Source organism: Leptopilina boulardi, unplaced genomic scaffold (genome assembly GCF_019393585.1).
Source record: "Leptopilina boulardi isolate dan_hultmark-lab unplaced genomic scaffold, ZJU_Lbou_2.1 LbouV2_257, whole genome shotgun sequence".
NCBI classification, from domain to species: domain Eukaryota; kingdom Metazoa; phylum Arthropoda; class Insecta; order Hymenoptera; family Figitidae; genus Leptopilina; species Leptopilina boulardi.
This window is the reverse complement of record NW_026137815.1, coordinates 121,206-144,443: the sequence shown is the minus strand read 5'-3', so window position 1 is coordinate 144,443 and position 23,238 is coordinate 121,206. Positions and strand designations below refer to the sequence as shown.

The following is a 23,238-nucleotide window of genomic DNA, read 5'->3' as shown; positions in this document are numbered from 1 at the left end:
GATCGATTAGCAAAATTTTCTAAGTCCAAAAATGAAATATTTTTTTATCACCAAAAAATTAATGTTTATAATGATTCAGAACAACGAAAAACGCGTTTTTAATAAAAATATATTTACACTTTTTTGAAAATAACACTCACACTTATGGCAAAATAGATGAGGGCCATCGCAGGGGCCCGCATGGATCGCCCTCATGATCGATTAGCAAAATTTTCTAAGTCCAAAAATGAAATATTTTTTTATCACCAAAAAATTAATGTTTATAATGATTCAGAACAACGAAAAACGCGTTTTTAATAAAAATATATTTACACTTTTTTGAAAATAACACTCACACTTATGGCAAAATAGATGAGGGCCATCGCAGGGGCCCGCATGGATCGCCCTCATGATCGATTAGCAAAATTTTCTAAGTCCAAAAATGAAATATTTTTTTATCACCAAAAAATTAATGTTTATAATGATTCAGAACAACGAAAAACGCGTTTTCAATAAAAATATATTTACACTTTTTTGAAAATTCACCTGAGATGATTCATGATAATAATCATAAAGCATATAATTAATTATATTTTATAAATTGCATTTGATTGGAAAATATAATTTAATATCTTAACTTTAACTAAATGATGTTAAGCACTTTTCTTTGTTAGGTATTTTTGAAGTTTAAATAGCATCAAGAAGTTAGCATTCGTTTTGAAGTAGCGTGCGTAGCGTAGTTGGTAAAGCGTTAGACTCATAGTCCGTAGGTCGTAGGTTCGATTCCCCCCATGCGTTAGATTTATTTATTTCTCAGGTTTGCGTTTAATCATTAATTCTATGTATGAATTAATTGAAAAATGAAAATATCCGTTAATAGTATGCATAAATTACATATTTTTTAATTTTTTAATTAATTAATTTATTATTACTTTTAATTATATCCGACAGTTAATTAATTAGAACGTTAATTAATAAATTCAATTTGAGTAAGAATTTAATTTAAAATTGAATAATTATTAAATAAATATGTTATTTATTCATAATTTAAGCTTATTTATTATTAATTAACTTTTATTATTAATATTATTGATTAAAAAACATTATGGCAAACTTGAGGCAAGATGAGGGCAAACGTGAGGGCCCATAAGGGCGCCCGTAGGGGCACCCTCATGGATCGCCCATGCGGGCGCCCTCATCGATGAGCATGTCGTTTCCATGAGGGGCCCCTATGGATCATCCATATGCAGCCCTCATGGCATGAGGGCGATCCATAAGGGCCCCCACATCACTTTTCCACACAGGACAATTCAATTAAATAAAAATTAAATAAAAAAGAAATTTTATTTAATAAAAGTTTTGTTAAATAGGAATTTTGTTATATAGAAATTCTTTGAATTGAAAATTCTGTTAATAAAAATACTTTTAAGTGAATATTCGGATAAATAGAAATTCGATAAATGAACAATTCTGATAAATAAAAATTCTTTTTTAAGAAAATTTTTCTAGAAATAAATTTTGTTAAATTGAAATGGTGTTATTTGAAAATTCAATATATTAGAAAATCTGTTTTATCAAAGTTCAGTTAAATAAAAATTCTATAAAAGCAACTCGTCCCGCATGATCGATCGATTAATCAATAAAAGAACACGAAATAATCACACGAAAGTGATAATGTCGAAAATATTTGCTTGTATAAAATAAGAAAATTAATTTTTCGATCAAAACCTATAATGTGATCCAATTTGTTTTTTTTAATTCTCTCACCGTTTTGCTGTAATTTGAGTGTTCGCTCGTGTAAGTTGCTGATTTTGATAGTTAACGATGGCGACTTGCGTTGCACTACAGTGATAGTGCTCACAGGTTTCTCGATCAAGTTCTCAGATTTCTGCTGGATCGCGGCTTGTTCTTCCCCTTTTTTGCCCTCTCTCTGCTTTCTTGCGTCCACCTTCTTAGCGTCCTCGTCCTCGTTCACTGCAGTGGACCTCTGCTGTGTCGCTCCTGGTAACGACCATGTTGACCACTTTTCATGATCTGACTCCTTCCTTGGGGTCATCGTCGGTGAACTATCCAAGCGACTCGTTGACTCTTGAGACGATTGACTCAAAGATCGACTACTATCACCACCCTCGGGTGTATGTCTCGGCTCTGGTTCCGGAGACATTCCAAACTTGTTGAAACTCAATTTTCGTACCAATGAATGCGTTTTTCTTGGTTTTTTTTGCTTCACCTTACTGCTAATGCCTTCAGGCTGAATTTGTTGCTGTTGGTTCTTTTTATCGTCTGGAAATATTTTCTGAGAGCCTTCATCATCATCATCGATCAAATGAGGTGCAAAAGCAAGAAAAGGAACGAGGGAGACATTAATTTGTATGTCGGCTGAATATCGAAAATGAATTTCAATTTCATTATCTTGTATTTCATTAATTTTTACAAATTTCATAGGGTTTTAGTTTATTTATTACAATTTTATAAAATGTTTTTTTCTTTATGTTTTTTACATGAAAAAATTTTCATTAGGATATGATATTTGTAAAAGTTAAAGAAACCACTGAATTTTACAAACATGGAAGATGAGAAGGAGGAAAGATATTTATAAACAGATGATAATAGTAAAATCATTCGAACAATTCATTACGTTCTGGGGAGAAATGTAAAAAGGGACGTAACATAAAATTGAGTATGATCTATTAATTAAACATTACATTGAGAAAAATATGCTATTGAGTCTACAGCATTTCCGCCAAAGGCATAAAAACTATTAATTCGGAATCATATGGTATAGAATTTGTTAAATATCATTAATTCCATATCATATGTTTCTGAAACAATATTTTTTATACTTTTGTCAGAAATGCTGTATATTTTTCTCAGTGTATAACTAAAATGTATAATAAAATAAGCATTAAACGTTAAAATTTATCACACTCAAAGCAATAAACACAAAATTGCGAACAAGATTAAATAATTGATGTTCTGGATCTTAAAAGAGCACACGCTCGAATTTGCATCACATCTCTGGAGTTAAAATTTTGAAATTGTTCAATATCAAATTTTAACAGTTACTTCTTATCGTTAGAGTTTGATATTGAAAATTTCAAAATTTTAACACTAGAGGCCAAAACTTGTGATGCAAATTCGAGCGTGTGCCCTTTTAAGATCAGGAGTCTCAATTGAAGAAAATTGATTAAAAAACCAGAACGTAATGTATACAATTAAAATGATTCAATTTGTACATATAATGCAGAATGAAGGGAAAAATAAAAAAATATTTTCAACTTGAAAGACTTATAACCTTTCGTGCTCTGTTCACTCTGAGGATATTGAGTGGAAGGTTCTGCTTCAAAATGCTTCTTCTTTTTTTTCTTCATTTTAAATAAACCACCTTCTTTACGAAAACTGCTTTTCAATGAGCCGAATCTACCCTTTTTCTTGGCCTCCATTCCAACACCAACAATGGTTTCTAAACTTGAACTACTTTCTCCAGTGGCTGCTGCAGTATTAAGATTCTCAGCAGAGAAACTTGTCATTTGACGTTTTCGATCTTCTTCAGGTGAAGATCGGCCAATCAGTGTATCCGGTGAACTACCGCCTTGGTTCATTTTTTCTACATGATGATCCATCTTGTAACTATTCGAGAGGTTTGAGTATACTCAAATTGAAGAGAAACTTTTGCTACGGGCCACGACGTGGCTTCTTCAGAAACCCTAGAACCGTTTTAGGGTTCGATCGGTTTTGCTACCGTTACATTTGCGAATACTATCTATATATACATATATGTATAAGTATATTCTATCTGGCACGCTAGTTTTAAAATCGCGCACTACCCCGAAACGGAATTGGAGAAGCCTCAGATTATCTTCTTCAATTTCGAAACAATTGTAAAGAAATGGCATTATCTTCATTGTATTAAATAAAACACATCAATACTCTACTTATTATTGATACGAGAAGAAAATCCTAACCTGAATTTTCCTGTCTAACATCACTGTACATACACTTTTTTGCTTATGTTACAAATCCCAAAAAAGACATTATATTTTCGGTTGAAGAAATATTCTTATAAATTAATGATGATTATAAATCAAATTTAGTATAATATACTTGGGACCTATTTTAGAATATTTTATACTTAAATTCAGTATGTAATATTTTTAAAACTGATATTCTAATTTTAAGAATATTACATACTCAATTTAAATATAAAATATTCTAAAATAGATACCAAGTATATTATACTAAATTTGAGAATATTTTTTTCGGTGTTCATTCAGCTCTTTTGTTAAGAAACAATTAAACAAATTGGGTTCAATAATTGATTATTTGAATCAAATTAAATTTTTTTTCATTGTATAATTTTAACAGAATTTCTTTTTGATAAAAAGAAAGCCTACTTTATTTAAACAGAATTTCTTTAAATCAAAGAAATATTTCTTCTTTTAAAACATTTTGCAGTTAAATAAAATGAGTTTTTTAAAACAAAAACTTTTTTCTTGTTAAACATAAATAAGTTTAAAATACAAAATTGTTTTATTGTAATTTGTTTATGTATATAGTATACATAATAAATATAGCCTTTAAAGACAAATTTAAAGATATAGATATTTTTTAAAATGTTCAAAGAAAATTAAAAAAATGAATGTTTAGTGAAATTTAAAATTTATACCATTTCTGGAAGTTCTTCATCTTGATCAGAATTACACCAAAAACTTTTTCTATAATATTCCTTTATTCTTTTCATCATTAATCAACCGAATTGATGTGAACAGTTTCCAATTCTACTATGTATAGACAGACAAGCACTAGTACAAAACAAATGGTAAATGTATGTAAAACTATTTATTGTTGGCCTTCACTGATAAACTTCAAGGAGCTAAATAAAATGTGTGATAAAATAAAGTCATTGGTATTCGTTCCATTTTTACTTGTAATTTTTAAAGTTTTTAAGAAATGAATTTTAAATAAATATTACAAGTGCCACTTAAGGTTGTTTACCTACATAATTAAATTAAATGCTTTTTTCGTACAAAAAAAATTTTTCTACTGAAAAATTATAGGTGTAAATAATGTTTATATATAGTTTTAATTTAACTATATATAATTTTAATTTTGAAATTCTAAATAATTTATTAAATTGAAAATACATAATAAATCTTCAATTTTATTTGTAAGTTTCATTTTATTTTTTCGTCATTTTATTCAAAATTATTTATTTTATCATATTAAAACGATTTTAATTAACTTAATAATAATCTTTTAATATTTGTTTTATTTGTCGAAAAGGGCTTTGAACCATTTTTTTTATTAAAAGAAAAAAACTAATCTAATATTGTCTTTAGGGATTTGGTCTTTAAAGTCTTTACTATACTCATGTTACTCACGCATATGAATGATTCTTGTAGTCTCATTACTTTTTCAACTAAAACTAAACATACCATTAATTTAAAATCTCCAAGTTATCATTACATTTGCATTTTCCTCATTATAAAAACTTCTTTTAATTTAATGAAAATTTTGATTACAATGTATGAATTTTCGAATAATTCTAAAAATAAAATAAATTCCATACATCCTAATGGAGAAATAATTTGCATTAAGAGATAGATATCAACGTAAAGTATTAAAATATATTTAAATTTTTGTAATTATTAATTAATTAATTAATTATTAATAATTAAAAATTAATCAACTACGATTAATAAGAAACGCTTGTATAGTTTCTACCCCTATATAAATTTGATAAACGAGATAAAGCCATTTCTGTGAAAATTTCTTATAAAAAATCGATTTTTTAATCTCTCGTTTTTCCTCTTTGTTTTTTTATCCTACGTCCATAAAGATTGTTCGTTTTTTTCCTCCCTCTCCTTACTTTATTGACACCGATATAGTTGCCGATAGGAATAGACAGGTTGGGATGATCCCTGTTCACACGCACTGAGTTATTTATGTAGTAGTTATGGTATAGAAAAGGAAAAGAAAAAAAGGTGCAAATCGCGTAACAATAAAAGAACAAAACGGTGTCTGGAAACAAGAAACCTACTGCAAACTGTAAACACAACCGTGTCTTGACATGCACTAGATGTTGATATAAAAATATGGAAGGACAAGGGTGTCAGGGGAGGGAGCGTCAAACTCCCCCACCATCAATGATACATCAACACTTAAAGTGGTCAGGCCCAAGTTTCAGTTGACATTTACCATGTCCATATACATACATGTTTTTAATATAAGTTACCTATATACATATAAGTAATAATTCGATACCTACATGTATACTACAGATTCATATATATAATGTCCTTCAAGTTTTAATCAACGATAAAATGAACGAAAATAATTTTTCTAAATATTTTCTAAATTTACTAGATACTGTATAGTAAAAAATTGGTATGTTGCACATTCACGAATTTTTACATGCGGGAGTGCAATGGAAAAATTCAAGGTCGTCTAACATAATCTTAAGGATCTAGAAATTAAAAAATTTAATACAGATATTTTTTAATAGATATTCAGTAATTTACCCACTTGGAAAGATTCCCTGGAAAGTGCCCCCTGGAGGTTCTATCAGAATTCCGCCGGAACTTCCAACGTAATTCCGTCGGAATTCCATCGGAGTTCCAAAGAATTTCCGATGGGTTTCCGACGGAATTCCGATTAATTTTTTTCAAAATTTTTAGTCTTAATTCCGTCGGAATTCTGATAGAACCTCCAGGGGGCACTTTCCGGGGAATCTTTCCAAGTGGGTAAGTATCAATATGGGTCTAATCAGTGCTTTATGTTTTCCATTCAAAAAATCTATTTTTGTTTATTATGCATTATTTTGGTTTCAGGGTGGCCACTATTTTTACACTTTTTGTCTCCCGGTTTTCTACCGGTAAAAATGATCGATTTCTCCCGGTTTTTAAGTCACAATTTAACTGTGAGCAAAACATTACTTTTTATGTAATATGCAGCTGTAAATTATATAAATTGGTCGAAAAACACTATGAAAATTAATATATTTTGATTTCAATGGACCGTTTCAAAATTACCGTTCTGTAACCTTCAAAAAAGATCTTCATGATTTTTTACAAATTTTTTCATCAAGCCATAGGTATTTACGAAATTAAAAATATGTATAAATTGAGATGCACTCAGCGATTTACAACCTGAGTCGTCATTCCTCTAGACCAAATTAAAAAAAAACATTAATAAATATAAATTACTTAAATTTTTTTTACAATAAAGTTATTATCTACGAACATGATAGGTAATGCATTTCAAGTTAGCAGAAAATCGATTACTATTAAATAAAACAAAAATATTGAAATCGTCATTTCTCTGGCTTTTGATGGATATGGTGGCTCGTTTCAGATTATAATTGAATATACTAAGGATGTTCCACGTCAAGCGGATCAGTGCTCTTAATTACAAAATGAAAATATGTGGACAGTTTTAAAAAATTCAAAAAGGCAGATCAAATATGGCAGAAAAATTTAAAAATTGATTGAATTCGCTTGAAACCTGTTTGCTAGGGGGTTTTCGGGCTCGCTGAATACGAATCCGAGGTCATTTTTTTCAAAATTCAAAATGGCAAATCTAATATAGGGGACGTAGGGGCAAAATGGGATAGTTTCCTTTATTCACTTATTAATGGACCAATAATGGTCGTATTGCACATAATGTGGAAGCAATATGACAGTTTTCAGGTGGTAAAAACATTGAAAGATTATACCACGTTTTTTCTTTTTACCACGTTGTTTTATGAAAAAAACTGTTTTTAGTGATTTTCTTCTAACTTATCCATTTTGTTCAGAACGTGTTTATTTTGTAAATAACAGCATTTTATATAACATTTTTTGTTTTTCATAAGTGTCACTGACTACTCTAACAGGTAAATATTTGATTAATTGTTTGTTGAATCATACTTTTTATTGGTTAACTTTTTAGTGTCATTTCGCATGAGGGGGCAAAATGGGATATGGAGTTTATTTTATCATATAATTAAAAGCATATTATTGTAAGTACAAGAGTTAATTAGTTTTGTATAAATGTTTTATTTTTCTTGTAGAAGGGTAAAAAAATTATAAAATAAAGACAAGTAGAGAAAATTTGTCAGAAATGTCGGTGAAGTTTGCAACGTTCATGATCAACGATTGAAAAAAATATATATATTTTTCACTCAAAAAAAAATAAATTATTTTTTGACTACAAATTTTTTTTCAAAAAATTATTGATCAAGAAACGTTGCAAAAAATTTTGTAGATCAAAAATAATAATAATTTGCATAGAAAAATATTTCCTCTTCTCAATCGTTGATCATAAACGTTGTGAACTTCACCGACGTTGTCAGAAGAGAGCATGGGGCCATCCATAAATTACGTTGCGCTTGAAGGGGGAGGGGGGGGTCAAGGATTTGCAACATTCAATAGAAAAAATGGCGCTAATGTATGCAAAATGTGCAACATAGGGGAGGGGGGGAGTCGAAAATGGTGAAAAATAGTGCAACGTAATTTATGGATGGCCCCCATGGAAAATGCAGTGGGCGAAAAGTGGGTTTCAACTTAGCAGCAAAAATATTTTCTGTCCCTCAAATCATTTTGGAAAAAAAGGTTAAGATGCAACCTTCACTTTTGAAGATTGCAAGCAATAATAGGTTGATTTTTTTGTAAACCCCAGCTTGCTTCTTAGGGTATCCCATTTTGCCCCCAGAGAAGGCAAAATGGAGATATGTGACTTTTTTAAAATTTTATTAATTTTATATATTGTTATGTAACAAATGTTCACAATAAGACTGTATAATTGAAGACTGGTTCTCAAAGATTATTATTGCAATAAATAATAAAATATTGATATAATAATGTTAGTTTAATTGAACTTCAAACCTTAGCTATCCCATTTTGCCCTTACGTCCTCCATGGTGTATAAAATTTTTAAACAAGAAGGGGTGAACATTTATATTAAATAAATGTGATGTTCATTTCACGAACATTATGCTTCCTCGCAGAAAATATTTAATTTAATTTACATTTACAAAATTTTAAAAAAATTTTATTAAGAAAAAAGAAAAAAAATTTTAACAAAAACAAAAAATTGAAATTTTTTGAAAAAATAAAAATAATGATTTCATCTATAAATTTAGATAAAACATGAACTTAATATAGGTTAAAAAATTCGTTTTAACGCAAAGAATACGTTTTCAAAATAAATAAAGTGAAATTTTTATAATAACAAGCTTTTTTATAAAAAAAATGTATTTTTGACTTTTTGAAAAAATGGTCCCAAAAAAAATTGTGTAGATATTTTTGGAAACCCTTGTGTCCGATTTTTGGTATTAGTAAGTAGAATTAGCATGCAAAATTTCAGAGCGATCCGTCAACATTTGTTCGAGATAATTTGTACAGAAGAAGCGGTGCCATACATCCGGACATTTGTTCCTCATGTCGAAATATAACTATATTAGTTAAAAATTAATTAAAATAATAGATTTTAGGAAGTTCGAAAATTGTCATCACTATAAAGCTTCCAACGAGGAAGCAAAATTAATTGAATTCGATTGAAACTTGTTACTCGGAGGTTTTTAGGCTCGCTGAGTACGAATCTGAAGTTAGTTTTCCAAAATTCAAAATGTCAGATTCAATATGTTGGAAAAAATTCAAAAATTGATTCAATTCGCTTGAAACTTGTTACTCGGGGATTTTTGGGGTCGGTGAATACAAATCCTACGTCATTCATATAAAATTCAAAATGGCATAGCCGATATAGCCAACAATTTTTTAAAATACAATAATTTTTTTAAAAAATGTTGGCTATATCGGCTATGCTATTTTAAATTTTGTAAAAATGACGTAGAATTTGTATTCAGCGACCTTAAAAACCCCCGAGTAACAAGTTTCAAGCGAATTGAATCAATTTTTGAATTTTTTCCAACATATTGAATCTGACATTTCGAATTTTAAAAAACTGTCCACATATTTTCTTTTTGTAATACTTTAACATTACTAGTGCTTAATTTAGAGATAATTTAAACAAATTTTGCTACTTTTCTAACGTTTTAATTATAAATTTTCAATTTTTGAGACATATAATGTGTCATATTTTGGCCGCCATTTTGAATTTTTTAAAAGTCTATGTTTTTAATGAAAAAGTATTTCACGACGAACATTTTGAGACCTTAAACGTTACAATTGACTCAATACAATTATGTACAGAGCACTGATCCGCTTGACGTGGAACGTCCCGTATTATTTTTTATATTATCAGTGAAAAATAAACCTATAAATATTAAGGAGGTTCCATCCCTTCACTGAACTAGTCAAAGCAATAACCATTTTTGTCTGATTTGACTTGCTCGGTATTTTGAAACGTCTCGCAACACTGCAACTCACGTTATGTACGTTGTCAACAACTGTTGTTTTTGAAATAAAGCGCGCATAACCTCAAAACTTTGATAAGCGCACGCGCACGGTGGAAACCGTGAAGACGCGAAATGCCGTGTTGCCAGATGTTTCAAGTTATCTTTTCTGTATCACAAAAAGTGGAAAAAAAATTTATAAATGAACTATTTTGAACTCTCACAGGAACCTATTGTCCTTTTTTAAATACAATACCGGTTCATTGCATATCTGTCTTTAACTATACAAACTTTGATCAACATCTGTTTGTTTAATATTTCATAGTATGAAAATATATGTGACAAAGTAATGAATTCCCATGAGAATCAATGTTAAACAGTGAAAAAATAAATCGATCAGAACTTTTTTCTCCGGAACCTACAGGTCTCAAAAATTTAACTACAGAATTTTAGAAGCTTTATTTAGTAGTGTATCAAGTTTTACCAAAAACTGCTTGTTTATTCGATAATAGGTGGTACCTCCTTAAGATTTTCTCTTTTCTTAAGTATTTTAAAATCTACTAGATATTATATACATATATAAGTAAAAACAAATCGCGATGGTTGAACTATTTTCAATCGATGAAGAAATATTGTAATTGGATTTTATGTTTTGAAAAAAAACACCTGCGACAAATTTTAACCTCTTGTTTTTTTTAAAACTTTAATAAAAATCTTTCTTAATAGTTAAAATACTGCATGATCAAGGTACAGAAATGTTAAATCTTTCAGAGCTTAGTTTGATTCAATGCTTTCACTGAAAAACTTTTGGGGCAGCTGCTCTCCCAATCGAAATATTTCTATATTCAGTTAACTTCACTCATATAAAAACTCATGATAAATATTGAGTATGAAGTTAACTGAATATAGAAATATTTCGATTGGGAGAGCAGTTGCCCCAAAAGTTTTTCAGTGTTAGAGTTTAAGAAATTAAATTTATCTTTTTTTTTATTTCCATCTAACCAAAATGAATCTTTCTGGAGAATCATCCACATAAATTATTCTTGCAAGTCACTTAAATTTACAGAAATTTTAAAATTTCTCGATTAAAAAATGAAGGACAAGTAATTTTTATTGTAATAATGCATAGCAGAGTAAGATATTTATGGTCAAAGATCAATGTTGGCAAAATTTTTCACATAATGGGAGGCAAAAAAATATCTTCGAATTGAAAATTAACAGAACTTTTCATTGCCAAAATATGAATTTTGGATATTTATAAGCATTAAATGTATTAATTAATTGTTTCTATATAACACAATTATCAGGTACTGCAGTAAAAAAATCTTCAAGATATCGGAAGTATAATAATATGAACATGTTAAACTTGTCACGAATTGAATAGTTACTCACTGAACTATATATGAATCTAATGATGATGATGCGTTATGCAACCCTTTAGTCACAGGATGAAATTAAAATCGAAGTTTGTTTATGCAATAGTTAGCAACGTTTGTGGTTTATGGGATGAACATGCATTATATAAACTGCGGTATTATTTATAGGTTTATGGGCACGCACAAAGGTAGCCATGTCACCATTTATGTATTTTGTTGAGACGAAGCTCTCGATTCTTGTTTGACTGCACAATTTCAGAAAAACAAGAATTACATTTTATGCATATAATACACCCAGAAATAAGATTTCTTTGTTTCAAAGAAATCAATTTCTCTGACAAATTTTTCTTTGATACAAAGAAAATTTATTTGTTTCAAATAAATTATCTTTGATTTAAAAAAAAATTATCTTCGTTTCAAAGAAATTTTTTATTTAATTCCAATAAATATTTCTTTGACCCTATATCAATATTAAAATTTCTTTTATTTAATGCACGAATTTCTTTGAAACTAAGAAGCTTTTTTTGTTTCAAAGAAAATTTTATTTTGAATGAAAGAAAAGAAGTCAAAAGAAATTGGTTTCTTTATAAATCAAAGAAATCTTTTCTCTGAGTGTATAATATTCGCAAAGGATAAAGAAATGTTCTTTAGAATCACAAATGTTGCAAAAATTTTTGCTAAAAACATATTTAAACATAATATTATATTTTGAATAATTTACATTAAGTTCTAATGAGAAAAAGAATTTATCTTTATTTAGGTATTGACATAATCTGTTATTAATGCTGATATTCATTCATTAATTACATTATATACTCAGATATTTAGAAATTTTATTTTAATAATTTTTTAAATTCTGTAAGAGGATTCTTAATTTGAACTAAAATCCAATATTATGCAAATATTTTCTTCAAATTCAAAAAGTTTTCTTGTAATTTAACAAACTAAAATTTGAAATTCCTGTGTTGTGGTAATGAAATTTAGAATATGAGTTCAGTTTCTAAGAGTTCGTCAACTATATAGGAAGCAAAATTCACTTTCTTCACAGATAACATTTTTTTTATCATTTCTCAAAAATCCTTATCATGCAATACTGATGTTATTTATAGAAAAGCAAAGCAAATAATCATATTGAAAAAGAAATTTTACCAAGAATTTATCTGTTGGGAGGTTTTTAAAGTTTTTTTTAAATTATGTATATAATATTCTTAGGTAAATAAAATATACTGTAAATTATTAGATACTAATTCATACCAGTTTATAAAAATGATAAATAATAATTGTAAGTGTACAATTATTTATAGTTCCTCCAGAATTATTATTTCTTAATTACTTGCTTAAGATTGTTTATGTTACTTTTAAATTTATTTGAAGCTTTAAATTTAAAGAGTTTAGATTTATTTCGTTTTATTTAAAACTTTAACTTTGTTTCTTTAATACTTCGTAGATTGATTATCTTTGTTTTTTGATTTTAAAAAGAATGACATTTCAAAAATTCCAAATATTTTACATTTGTTTTAAAAAAAATAAATAAATAAAAGTTTTAATTTTATTAAAATCAGAGTTTAGAATAGAAAAATTATTAAATAAAAATATTACAAATTGATCCAAAAATAATTGAAAAAAAAATTAATATGCAAAATCTTAAAAATTATGGTATATATATACCTATGCGAGAACTGATGAAAACAAATATTTCCTTGATTCAACTAATGTCTGTTTTTGGGTGTTGTAAACACAAAACCAAAAGAATATATTTATATTATATAGTTTACTTGAAAATATTTTCTGTACCTTTTTTCTGTTTTTGATATTCTCCTGTTTTGTAGAATCACGAAAATTCATATTATGGTCGAGAAAAAGATAATTGATATTTAAAAGTTTTGGTTCTGTTACCAAGGGTAAAGGATTTGCTTCTCTTCTATGTCTTAAACGTCTTTCACTTCGGTCCTTCCTCGTACGCAAAACCCACACGACATTTCTGTCTGGCATTGTAAAAATCTTTAATTACTATATTATAAATTAATTTTTAATAATAGAATATTAATATTGTTATTCATTAATTATTAATAATTATTATTATTATTAAATAATATTAATACAATTATTTTCATTTTATATCACTGTTTTCATAAATATTTACCACACCGTATCATATTTTCTTATTAATTTCTTTTATTATTTCTATATTTTAAAATAAATATCAAACACTGTTTTTCTTCAGAAAAATTCTTCATTATTATTTTTCTGCTATTACACAAATACACAACACTTGTACACTAATTAAATTGTTTAAATTTTAATGACTTAAAAGTTTTATTATTAAATAAAACAGTGTATATATAGTATAATTAAAATTTCATCTAGAGTTGTATGAATGAATTTGTATTATAACATTGCCACTTGAAATATTTTAAAAATGTGAGACACAACGCGCATCGCGGGAAATTCAAACTCATACCTTTTGCACGATGTTTATACTTTTTATTTTATCTTCTACTCTAATAATGATATTCTTATAAGAGAATCATACGCTGTGTGATCAAAGAGTGCAAAGTCTCACCATTTATTGGTTCGTATTCGTTTCCCTTATCATTTTCATTCTTATCTTTTTACATAACAAAGAATAGGCGACAGATATTCTATAGTAAATTTTTCATGTGATTAGAATAATATTATATCTACTATATAATATGTGAATTGTAATATTTTTATATAAAAATAAAGATTTTTTAGAACCGACATTTTCTTCATTAGAAAAAGCCTTTATATGATAGTAATCTATAAACACGCACAAAATATGTACATAGGAACAAATATGCTTATCGAAAAATGTTTTCATCAATAGTTCATTTTATAAAATTATCAATACCTGTTTTTTTATTTTTTTTAATTAGAATGAGTTTTATAAACATTATATCAAATAGAAATAATAAAAATATCAATAAAAAATATTTGTTTTCAATTTTTCTACAAAATATAAAAAAATGGTAATTTATAATTTCATTAAATTACACTACATATTTTAATACTCAAAATCACATTACATCAGCTTTTCCATCGATACCTGTAATTGTAGACTACTAGGCCGTTCCGTTCATTGCTCTTTTCTGTTTAAAACTTTTATGTAACATGAAACCATCAGTAAACTAAAAATACTGAATTCTTGTATGAATAAAAGTGCAATAAATATTTATTAAAAATAACGCATTAAAAAAAAATTTTAATGTTAACTAATTTTTTAATATTCTTTATTTTTAATTGAAAAAATTATATATATATATATATATATACAAACTTTTAACAATAGTTGAGAAAATAGAAATGCGTCAAGTCACTGTGAATGAAACTTGTTATCAAAGTCAACAATAAGAAGTTATATATTCATATTTTCTTACTTTCTTTTTCGTATATCACAATTTTATAATACAAATTAAAATTAGGTTATTCCACAAAAACTATTATTTATTTTAAAAATAAAATCCAAAAGAATTTGTAACTTTTTATTCTTTACTATATATACTCTTAGATTTTACAAATCTGGATTAATCTTGAATAATAATAAAATAATAAAATAATAATATATAAGAACAATAATTGGAATATCAAAATTGATATATTAGTATTAAATTTGGAAAAAATATTTAAGGGGCCATCCATAAATTACGTTGCGTTTGAAGGGGAGGGGGGGTCAAGAATTTGCAACATTCAATAGAAAAAATGGCGCTAATGTATGCAAAATGTGTAACGGGAGGGGGGGAGTCGAAAATGGTGAAAAATAGTGCAACGTTATTTATGGATGGCTCCTTAATTTACATTTTTAAAAATTAAAATATTATTAATAACAATATCTGCTGGAAGAACAGATAGAAATTTTCAAGAAAAAAATTTAAAACTTTGTAGGGTCAGTTGGGGTAAATAGGGACAAGAGGTTTTGAAGCTTAATTTACAGTTTTAAAATGAAGTTCAACGTCAATATTTTAATCTCAAATCACCTGCAAGAGGTTTTGAGTATTGCCAAGCTTTTATCTTGACAATTGGCAACAAGACAAAAAAGTTATCGCTCAATGCATAAAAACTTGAAAATCAAAGTCAAACTTTTTCAGTATTTTCTCTCGCATTTCTAAGAAAACAGACTTAAAAATCATTCCAAAATTTTTTCTTATTCCTTATGACTCCTTTAACAGAAATTCACTTGAATTTTTTATTTTTGTCAATTTGGTTAATAATGATAAGCTGTCCCCATTTACCCTGACTGAGTTTTCAAATTTTTGGGGTAAATGGGGACAGCTTGTCATTATTAACCAAATTGACAAAAATCAAAAATTCAAGGGAATTTCTGTTATGGGAGTCATAAGGAATAAGAAAAAAATTTGGTATGATTTTTAAGTCTGTTTTTTTTCAAATGCGAGACAAAATACTGAAATAAAAAAAAAATTTCAATTGGTTGAACTATTATATATCTACTACAAATTTTTTTCAACTTTTTTCATCCCTTAATACAGTAATATACTTGATGAAACTTTTTTCTTAAACCTTTCTTACAAGTAAACCTACGGAAGTGATAATCTCCGATTTTAATGAAACTTGGTATGAACGTAGTATTCGGAAAAATAAGAGACCCGTATATTTTTATATCTGCCATGATCCACTTTAAAGGGTAGAAATCACCCCTTGAAGTTATAGGGGTGTAATTTGTCATAATTAGAAGCTGTAGTCAAACTATTACAAATAGCTAAACAGTGAATACAGCAATGAAAACATTAGAAATAAAGATAATTTTCTATAGAAAAATATTTTAAAAAATTCAATTGTTTAAACAATTACTTGAGATCAACAAAAATTATGAAATCTAATAACGCTATTCGGTTCTATGGAAATAATTACGACGAAATTGTGTCTTGCAAATTTTTTTGTTATTTCATTTTACATAAAAAAAAAAATAAACAATTTTATAATTAATAAGAACTTCGCTTCGACAAAACGATGACTATCTACGGTGTCGTGAAATAAAAACTACGAGATGAAAACGTTTCATAAAAAGAGATGATTATCCATAAAAAAATTTTAAAAAATGTAATTGTTTAAACAATTAAATTTTTTTCCTTTTTGTGTGAATAGTCATCCTTTATCAAACTTTTTCAACTGGAGGTTTTTATTTCATGACAATATTCGTATTGTCGGAGCATAGTTCTTATTAGTTATAAAATTGTTTATTTAATTTTTCTATGTAAAACGAAATAACAAAAAATTTTACAAGACACAGTTTCGTCGTAATTTTTTCCATATAAGCGAGATTTTTGTTGATCTCAAGTAATTGTTTAAACAATTGAATTTTTTAAATATTTTTCTATAGAAAATTATCTTTATTTCTAATGTTTTCATTGCTGTATTCACTGTTTAGCTATTTGTAATAGTTTGACCACAGCCTCTAATTATGACATTACACCCCTATAACTTCAAGGGGTGATTTCTACCCTTTAAAGTTGATCATGGCAGATATAAAAAAATACGGGTCTCTTATTTTTCCGAGTACTACATTCATACCAAGTTTCATTAAAATCGGAGATTATCAGTTCCGTAGGTTTAATTGTTAGAAACTATGCTGTCCCCATTTGCCCCAAATTTTATGAAATTTTCTAAATTTTGGGGTAAATAGGGACAGTCAGTTTCATGCGTTCAAAGCTTCATATAATTATTAATGTATTATATAGAGTAATGTTGGACTTTGCGACCCAAAATATGTAAAATTGCTGAATGGAATGTTTTGTGGTTTTTTAGGGTCCATTAATGTAAATTAAATTTTTTTTTCTGGCTATAAACACGTCAGTGAAGTTCACAAAGTTTATGATCAAAGATTTAGAGGAAAAAAATATTTTTCTACAAAAATTATTATATAATTTTTTGTCTGAAAAATGTTTTCCAACCATTTCTCGATCAACAAATTAAAAAAAAAAAATTTAAGCAAAAAATTTAATTACTTTCCACTTGAAAAATATTTTTTATTTTTAATCGTTGATCATACGTTGTAAATTTCACCGGCGTGTATAAACGTTTATTAATTTTTCTAGTTCATATGACTAACAGTTAAAATTTTCTTATTAATTTTACGACAAGCTGTTGATCACTGAATGAAACTAAGAAAAATTTAAACTGAATTTAAATTGAGATAAAAATATACCTATCATTATATGTACCTCGTTGATTGACTTTATAATTATGTTACTTTTTTAAGCTGACATTTTCTTATCATGAAATAAAGCTGAAAATTCGCATTATATAATGTCTGCATTATTTGTTTAAATATTAATACCGAGGCGTTTGACGTTGTTTGACGTCAATGAATCTTTGTCAACTAGATTAAGTTCATTTCATATCAATGTAATTACATTGTGATAACCTAAAGTTAATTTTGTACATCTATAATTATTTCTGTTTTTTTTTTCTACCTCATTGTTTAAAAATATTTTTAATTTAAACATATGGTACTGACATAGAAATGGCTTTATAATTATCTCATGTTTAATTATTTAATTAATTTATTAAACAATTTAAAAATTTTTTATTATTATATTTATGAAAAAATATTTTATAAACAAATGTTATTGTAACTCTCAAGATAATTTTTAAAAATAATTAATTATTATTGTTAACAATAATTTATATTATAGTAATTATAATAAATTTTCTGTACAATAAACTTTTAATTAATGTGTGAAAATGACGAAGTTAAACAATAAAAAGTGAAAAGTGTTCTATTACGCCTCGGTCTCCCCTACTTTTATCAGGTAAATAAACTGTTAATTTTTTCCTAAACAAAGTTTTAAAAAAACATTTTTAATTTTTATAAAATATTCGAATAACACTCATTTCTTAAATTGTTAAATTATTAATAATAAAAAAATCATGCGCAATTGTCTTCTCTTATTGCACAATACCACTTTCATTGTTTTGCATTCATTTACGTTTAAGTAAGCATTCACTATACTCTAAAGATAAGATTGATTTTCCTAGAGAGAAATTTGCTACTTTCTCACACCTGCGAACAAGTTTGGGCAAAATTCAGGCTTGAAACAAGAAATTAGAATTTTATGTATATTCACATTGCAATATTTTTAATATTTTTATAAAATATTCACTTTAACATTTCTTTCCTGCTTTTATAGAAAATTTAAAAAAATATATAAATAATTCATATAAAAATATTATTTATATGTTTATTAAGATATAGTGAAAAATTTAGTTTTAACTTTGATTTTTGACTTTTTCATTTCGTATATTTTATTACCTTGATTTCTAAAACTCAATTTCGGGAAAATATCTTTCTTTTAATTCAATAAATTTTCGATTCCATACTCTGATTTAAAGTAAAAAATTTGGCGTTTCTTTATTAAAATGTAAAAATGAGAAAATGTGAAAAAATTTTAAGCTATCGCAAGAGTTTGTTAATTATATTCTTCTGTGTATTTGTTGAAATTCATTCAGTCTAAGCTCTATACGATAACCCCAAAATGATATCTTTACATATTGCAATACACATACTTTTATACCTCAGCTTTTCTATCACTCATAATTTTAGCTATATACAAAATTGTAAATTATTTTCATTTAAATACAAATTACAAAAAATTTATTTTATCGTAAACAATGTATAGATAAATTTTAAGAAATTGTTTTTCATTCACAAATGTTGTTAAATATTTTTACTTAATTAAAACAATTTTAAACTTGAAGAAAAATATTTTTTTTTTTTAAAGAAAACTCATTGTTTTTATTTTAAATTGCACTCAATAAAATTTTCTACAATAAAAATATTAATTTTCGTTTGATGATAAATTTTTTAAATAAATAAAAATCTTGTAATTTTTCTACTGTATTTATTGTCTCAAACGAGAGCTATATTTATATATTATTATCAAAATCGATAAAATCGTGATGAATTTTAGCGATTAATTATTTTAAATTATAGGCGCTTTTTTGTTTTTTTTACACTATTTGTACTAATTTTGTATACATTATTATATGTATATGTAAATTAATCTATATTATTGAGATATTTTAAGGGAACAATATTTTTATGATTTAATTTACTTCAGTTGTGGATTTTTTTTAAATATCATTTTCCAAGATTTAACCAAGTTAAAATGCACTTTTACTTATATCCTATTATTAAATTGCGTGAATTATTTTGAAAAGTGTATAAACACCTTGAAAGGTAAATCTGATATAGAATCTCTGGCGTTCGATTTTGCAAACTAAACCCTTAAATGAATCCGGATCCCTTTTATGTGGTCTTACGTCGATAACCACAGATTCTATCCGATCAGACTCGTTTTATTCAACGAAATCTGATCCCTAGTCCACACTTGTCTACTTCGATAGAATTCCACTGTTGAGATAAAAAAAAACACACATATATATATACGAAGGATACAAATTGTAAACAGGTAATAAAAACCGAATAAGATTATAATATAATCACACTTTACAATTGTTTAAGAAGATCTATCTATTTATATATGTCGTATATTAAATTATTAAACGAGTAATATTGAATAATATAATTATCTTCTTTAATTACTTAAAGTTTTTAATGTTTTTTTTAAAATTGATAAATTCATTAAAACTTAAATGAAACAAAAAAATTGAATTTTGATTAAAATAAAAATTCTCTGTTGTATATACATTTTTTTTAAATTTGTAATGAATTTCTATTTTTAAATTGTGCTTAATATTTAATTTACTTTTTCATCTTTCATTAGTCTTTCAAATTTTTATTAATATATTTTAGAGATAAAAAAACATAAGTACTTCAAGGACAAGAATTCAGAAAAATTATTTAATTACTTATCAACAAATTAAAATTTAATCTTTTTCAATTAAAGAATTTCACTAGACAGCGACATGTAAACTATTTTTTAAGTTTATATTGCACTTACAATATTGTTAAAGTCCACATGTCATTGACTGTAAACTCTGTTTTAATAGAAATCATTCTTACCTTTTGATTTTTAGTCATATTTTTTTAAAATTCCTTAAAGTTTCACTAAGATATCAGCCTTTTAGATAAAATTTTCCTCAAATTGAATATTTTAAAGGTTGATATTATCGAAAGTATATCGAATAACCGGCAACTTAATCAGGTACAAATGTCCACGATCTTTCATTCTCCACATGTGCGTGTTATGCTTTTGCTGACGTTAGTGACATACGTCAACAATCGCACCCTTGATTAGATAAGGGACTTATTATCAAGAATCACATCTATATCTATATATTTATCTTCATAGCTAGCCGACGCCTCGAGGTGAAAATTATTTTACCTGACTCAGACAATACCGTGGAGGAAAATGGAATAGTTAAAACGACACTTTATCAACAACTTGAATGATTTTCATTGAAGATTTTTTAGTTTAAAAGAACGCGAGACAAACCGGCTTTAGCGTAAACACAAACCACACAAACGATGAAAAATAAACAGACGGGATCGCAGTCTATCGCGAATTCATCACCCAGGCGACAGTATAGTCGTTGTCTGCTAGACTTTCAAAACAGCGCGCCAAACAATTATCATCAAATATATACACATGATTTGCTTATGTTTTACGTGAGATAAATAGATAAAAATGAGAAATTAAACTTACCATTTGTCGCGTTTTATATGAAGGTAATATATGTCGACACTTTTGTTAATAAAGAATTTTATAGATTCCTTTTCAAGTTGAAAAACAGTGAGAACGTTTAACAAACGACTTTACCACAGCTGGACCAGTTCGGCCATTTTGATTTTCCTACTACCTATGTTAGTGCATGATTTTCTCCCGTGGCGTCGCTATTGGTTATTATATAACTCAACAGTTTGTTTTGTTTGGATTTTGTTATCATCACAAGTGTCAATAATCCTGTCATCTTTTGTCTATTTCATAACATAAAATTAATCTTGTCGGACTTAATTGTTAAAGTCTGACTTGATACATAATACAATAAAATCTTTTAAAAATGTAAAATATCAAACTTAATTGGTCCAGAATGCCTCTTGTTCTAGTTCTGCTAGATGGCAGAACTGTACAGCTCACACTTGGCGGAAATTGTCGGTAAGTTTGATTCTTTATTTATCTTTTTTTATTCTAATTATTTACTTTCTTGAGTCCACAAAATAATTAATAAGGAAGAATTTAAAATATAATATAAAAAGAGTTTTAAAAAAACATATTTATAAGTTTGAAATTTCATTTTGTCGTTAAATAATGGTTGTATTATATAAACAAAATTATTATAAGAAATAATAAGAAATTTCGCCCTCATAGGTATAATTAAAATTAATTTTCAAATAATTACACTAATCTTTCTAAGGCTATAATTGAGAAAAAGTGTCAAATATTATCAATATAGTTATTGCTAACCAATTTATTTTTAAACAAAAAATGTCCTTTTTGTAATTAATTTTACTGATTTTAAGGGTGAATCTCTCGAAAAGGACAAATGCTGAATTAAGAAAAAAAAATTAAAACCACTGTTATGACTATTGCTATGTGAAGAGAAGGATCTAAATAAGTCTCTAAAATACGTCGTTACGATCTTTATAAACTTTATTGTTCAAAAAATAATTGTTTAATATTTTGTCGCCGATACAATGACCGAATCCGTTTAAATCTTGTTACTCGAGGGTTTTTGGAGTCGCTGAACACGAATCTGGTGTTAGTTTTTCAAAATTCAAAATGGCGGATCCAATATGGCAGACAATTTCAAAAATTTATCCAGTTTACTTGAAAATTTTTATTCAGGGGTTTTTAGGGTCGCTGATTACGAATCTGGAATCAGTTTTAAAAAATTCCCAATGGCGGACGACTATCTTTTAAATTGGATGGATTTTTAAAAGTGTCGTCCGCCATATTGGATCCGCCATTCTGAATTTTTAAAAACGGACCTTAGATTCGTAATCAGCGACCACAAAAACCCCTGAGTAACCAGTTTCAGGTCAATTGAATCGATTTTTAAGAATGGTTTCCGCCATATTGGATCCGCCATTTTGAATTTTTGAAAACGGACTTGAAATTCGTAATCAGCAGACGAAAATCTTGAAGGAACAATTTCATTTGATTTTTTTAAACTTTATTATTAACTAGCTTTCGTACCCGCCTTCGGCGGGAGCGAAATCTAGTGGTGTGCGCCCAACATAATTTCGTGCAAATAATTTTTTGTATAAATAGTTGATTGTTATTAAAAACTTGAACTAATAATTTCACAAATTTGTTAAATTTTAAAATTGTTTAAAATTTTAAATCTAAAAAACACATACTAAAAATATAGGGTCAGCCGGGGTAAATCCGAACGGGGGTAAATCCGAACGCTAATTATTTCAGCTTAATTAAAATTTTTAAAAATAAGTTCGATATGAGAATTTTTACCTCAGATCCTCTTGAAGAGATTCTAAGTATTATCCCATTTTTTGTTTGTTAATTAGCAACAGCATAAACAAAGATAACAAGTATTGCAAAAAAGATTGAAAATCAAAGATGACACTCTTTCAGTATTTTGTCTCGTATTTGA

General features: G+C 27.1%; 1 protein-coding gene across 19 annotated transcripts in view; it reads right to left on the bottom strand.

Annotated features, from left to right (window-relative positions):
• LOC127280901 (ras-related protein Rab-32) overlaps positions 1-21,498 on the bottom strand; it is a 44,453-nt gene extending 22,955 nt beyond the window's left edge. For 3 of the 19 annotated variants that reach the window (XM_051304218.1, XM_051304222.1, XM_051304223.1), the window contains exons 1-3: positions 6,020-6,066; positions 3,275-3,609; positions 1,747-2,358 (exon numbers count right to left, since the gene is read on the bottom strand). In XM_051304218.1, coding sequence (XP_051160175.1) covers positions 1,747-2,358; positions 3,275-3,609; positions 6,020-6,051 — 979 coding nt within the window. In that variant the 5' untranslated portion in view covers positions 6,052-6,066. The other 16 variants (XM_051304238.1, XM_051304239.1, XM_051304221.1 and 13 more) reach the window with 15 other exon arrangements.
• Between the last annotated feature and the right edge of the window lie 1,740 nt (positions 21,499-23,238).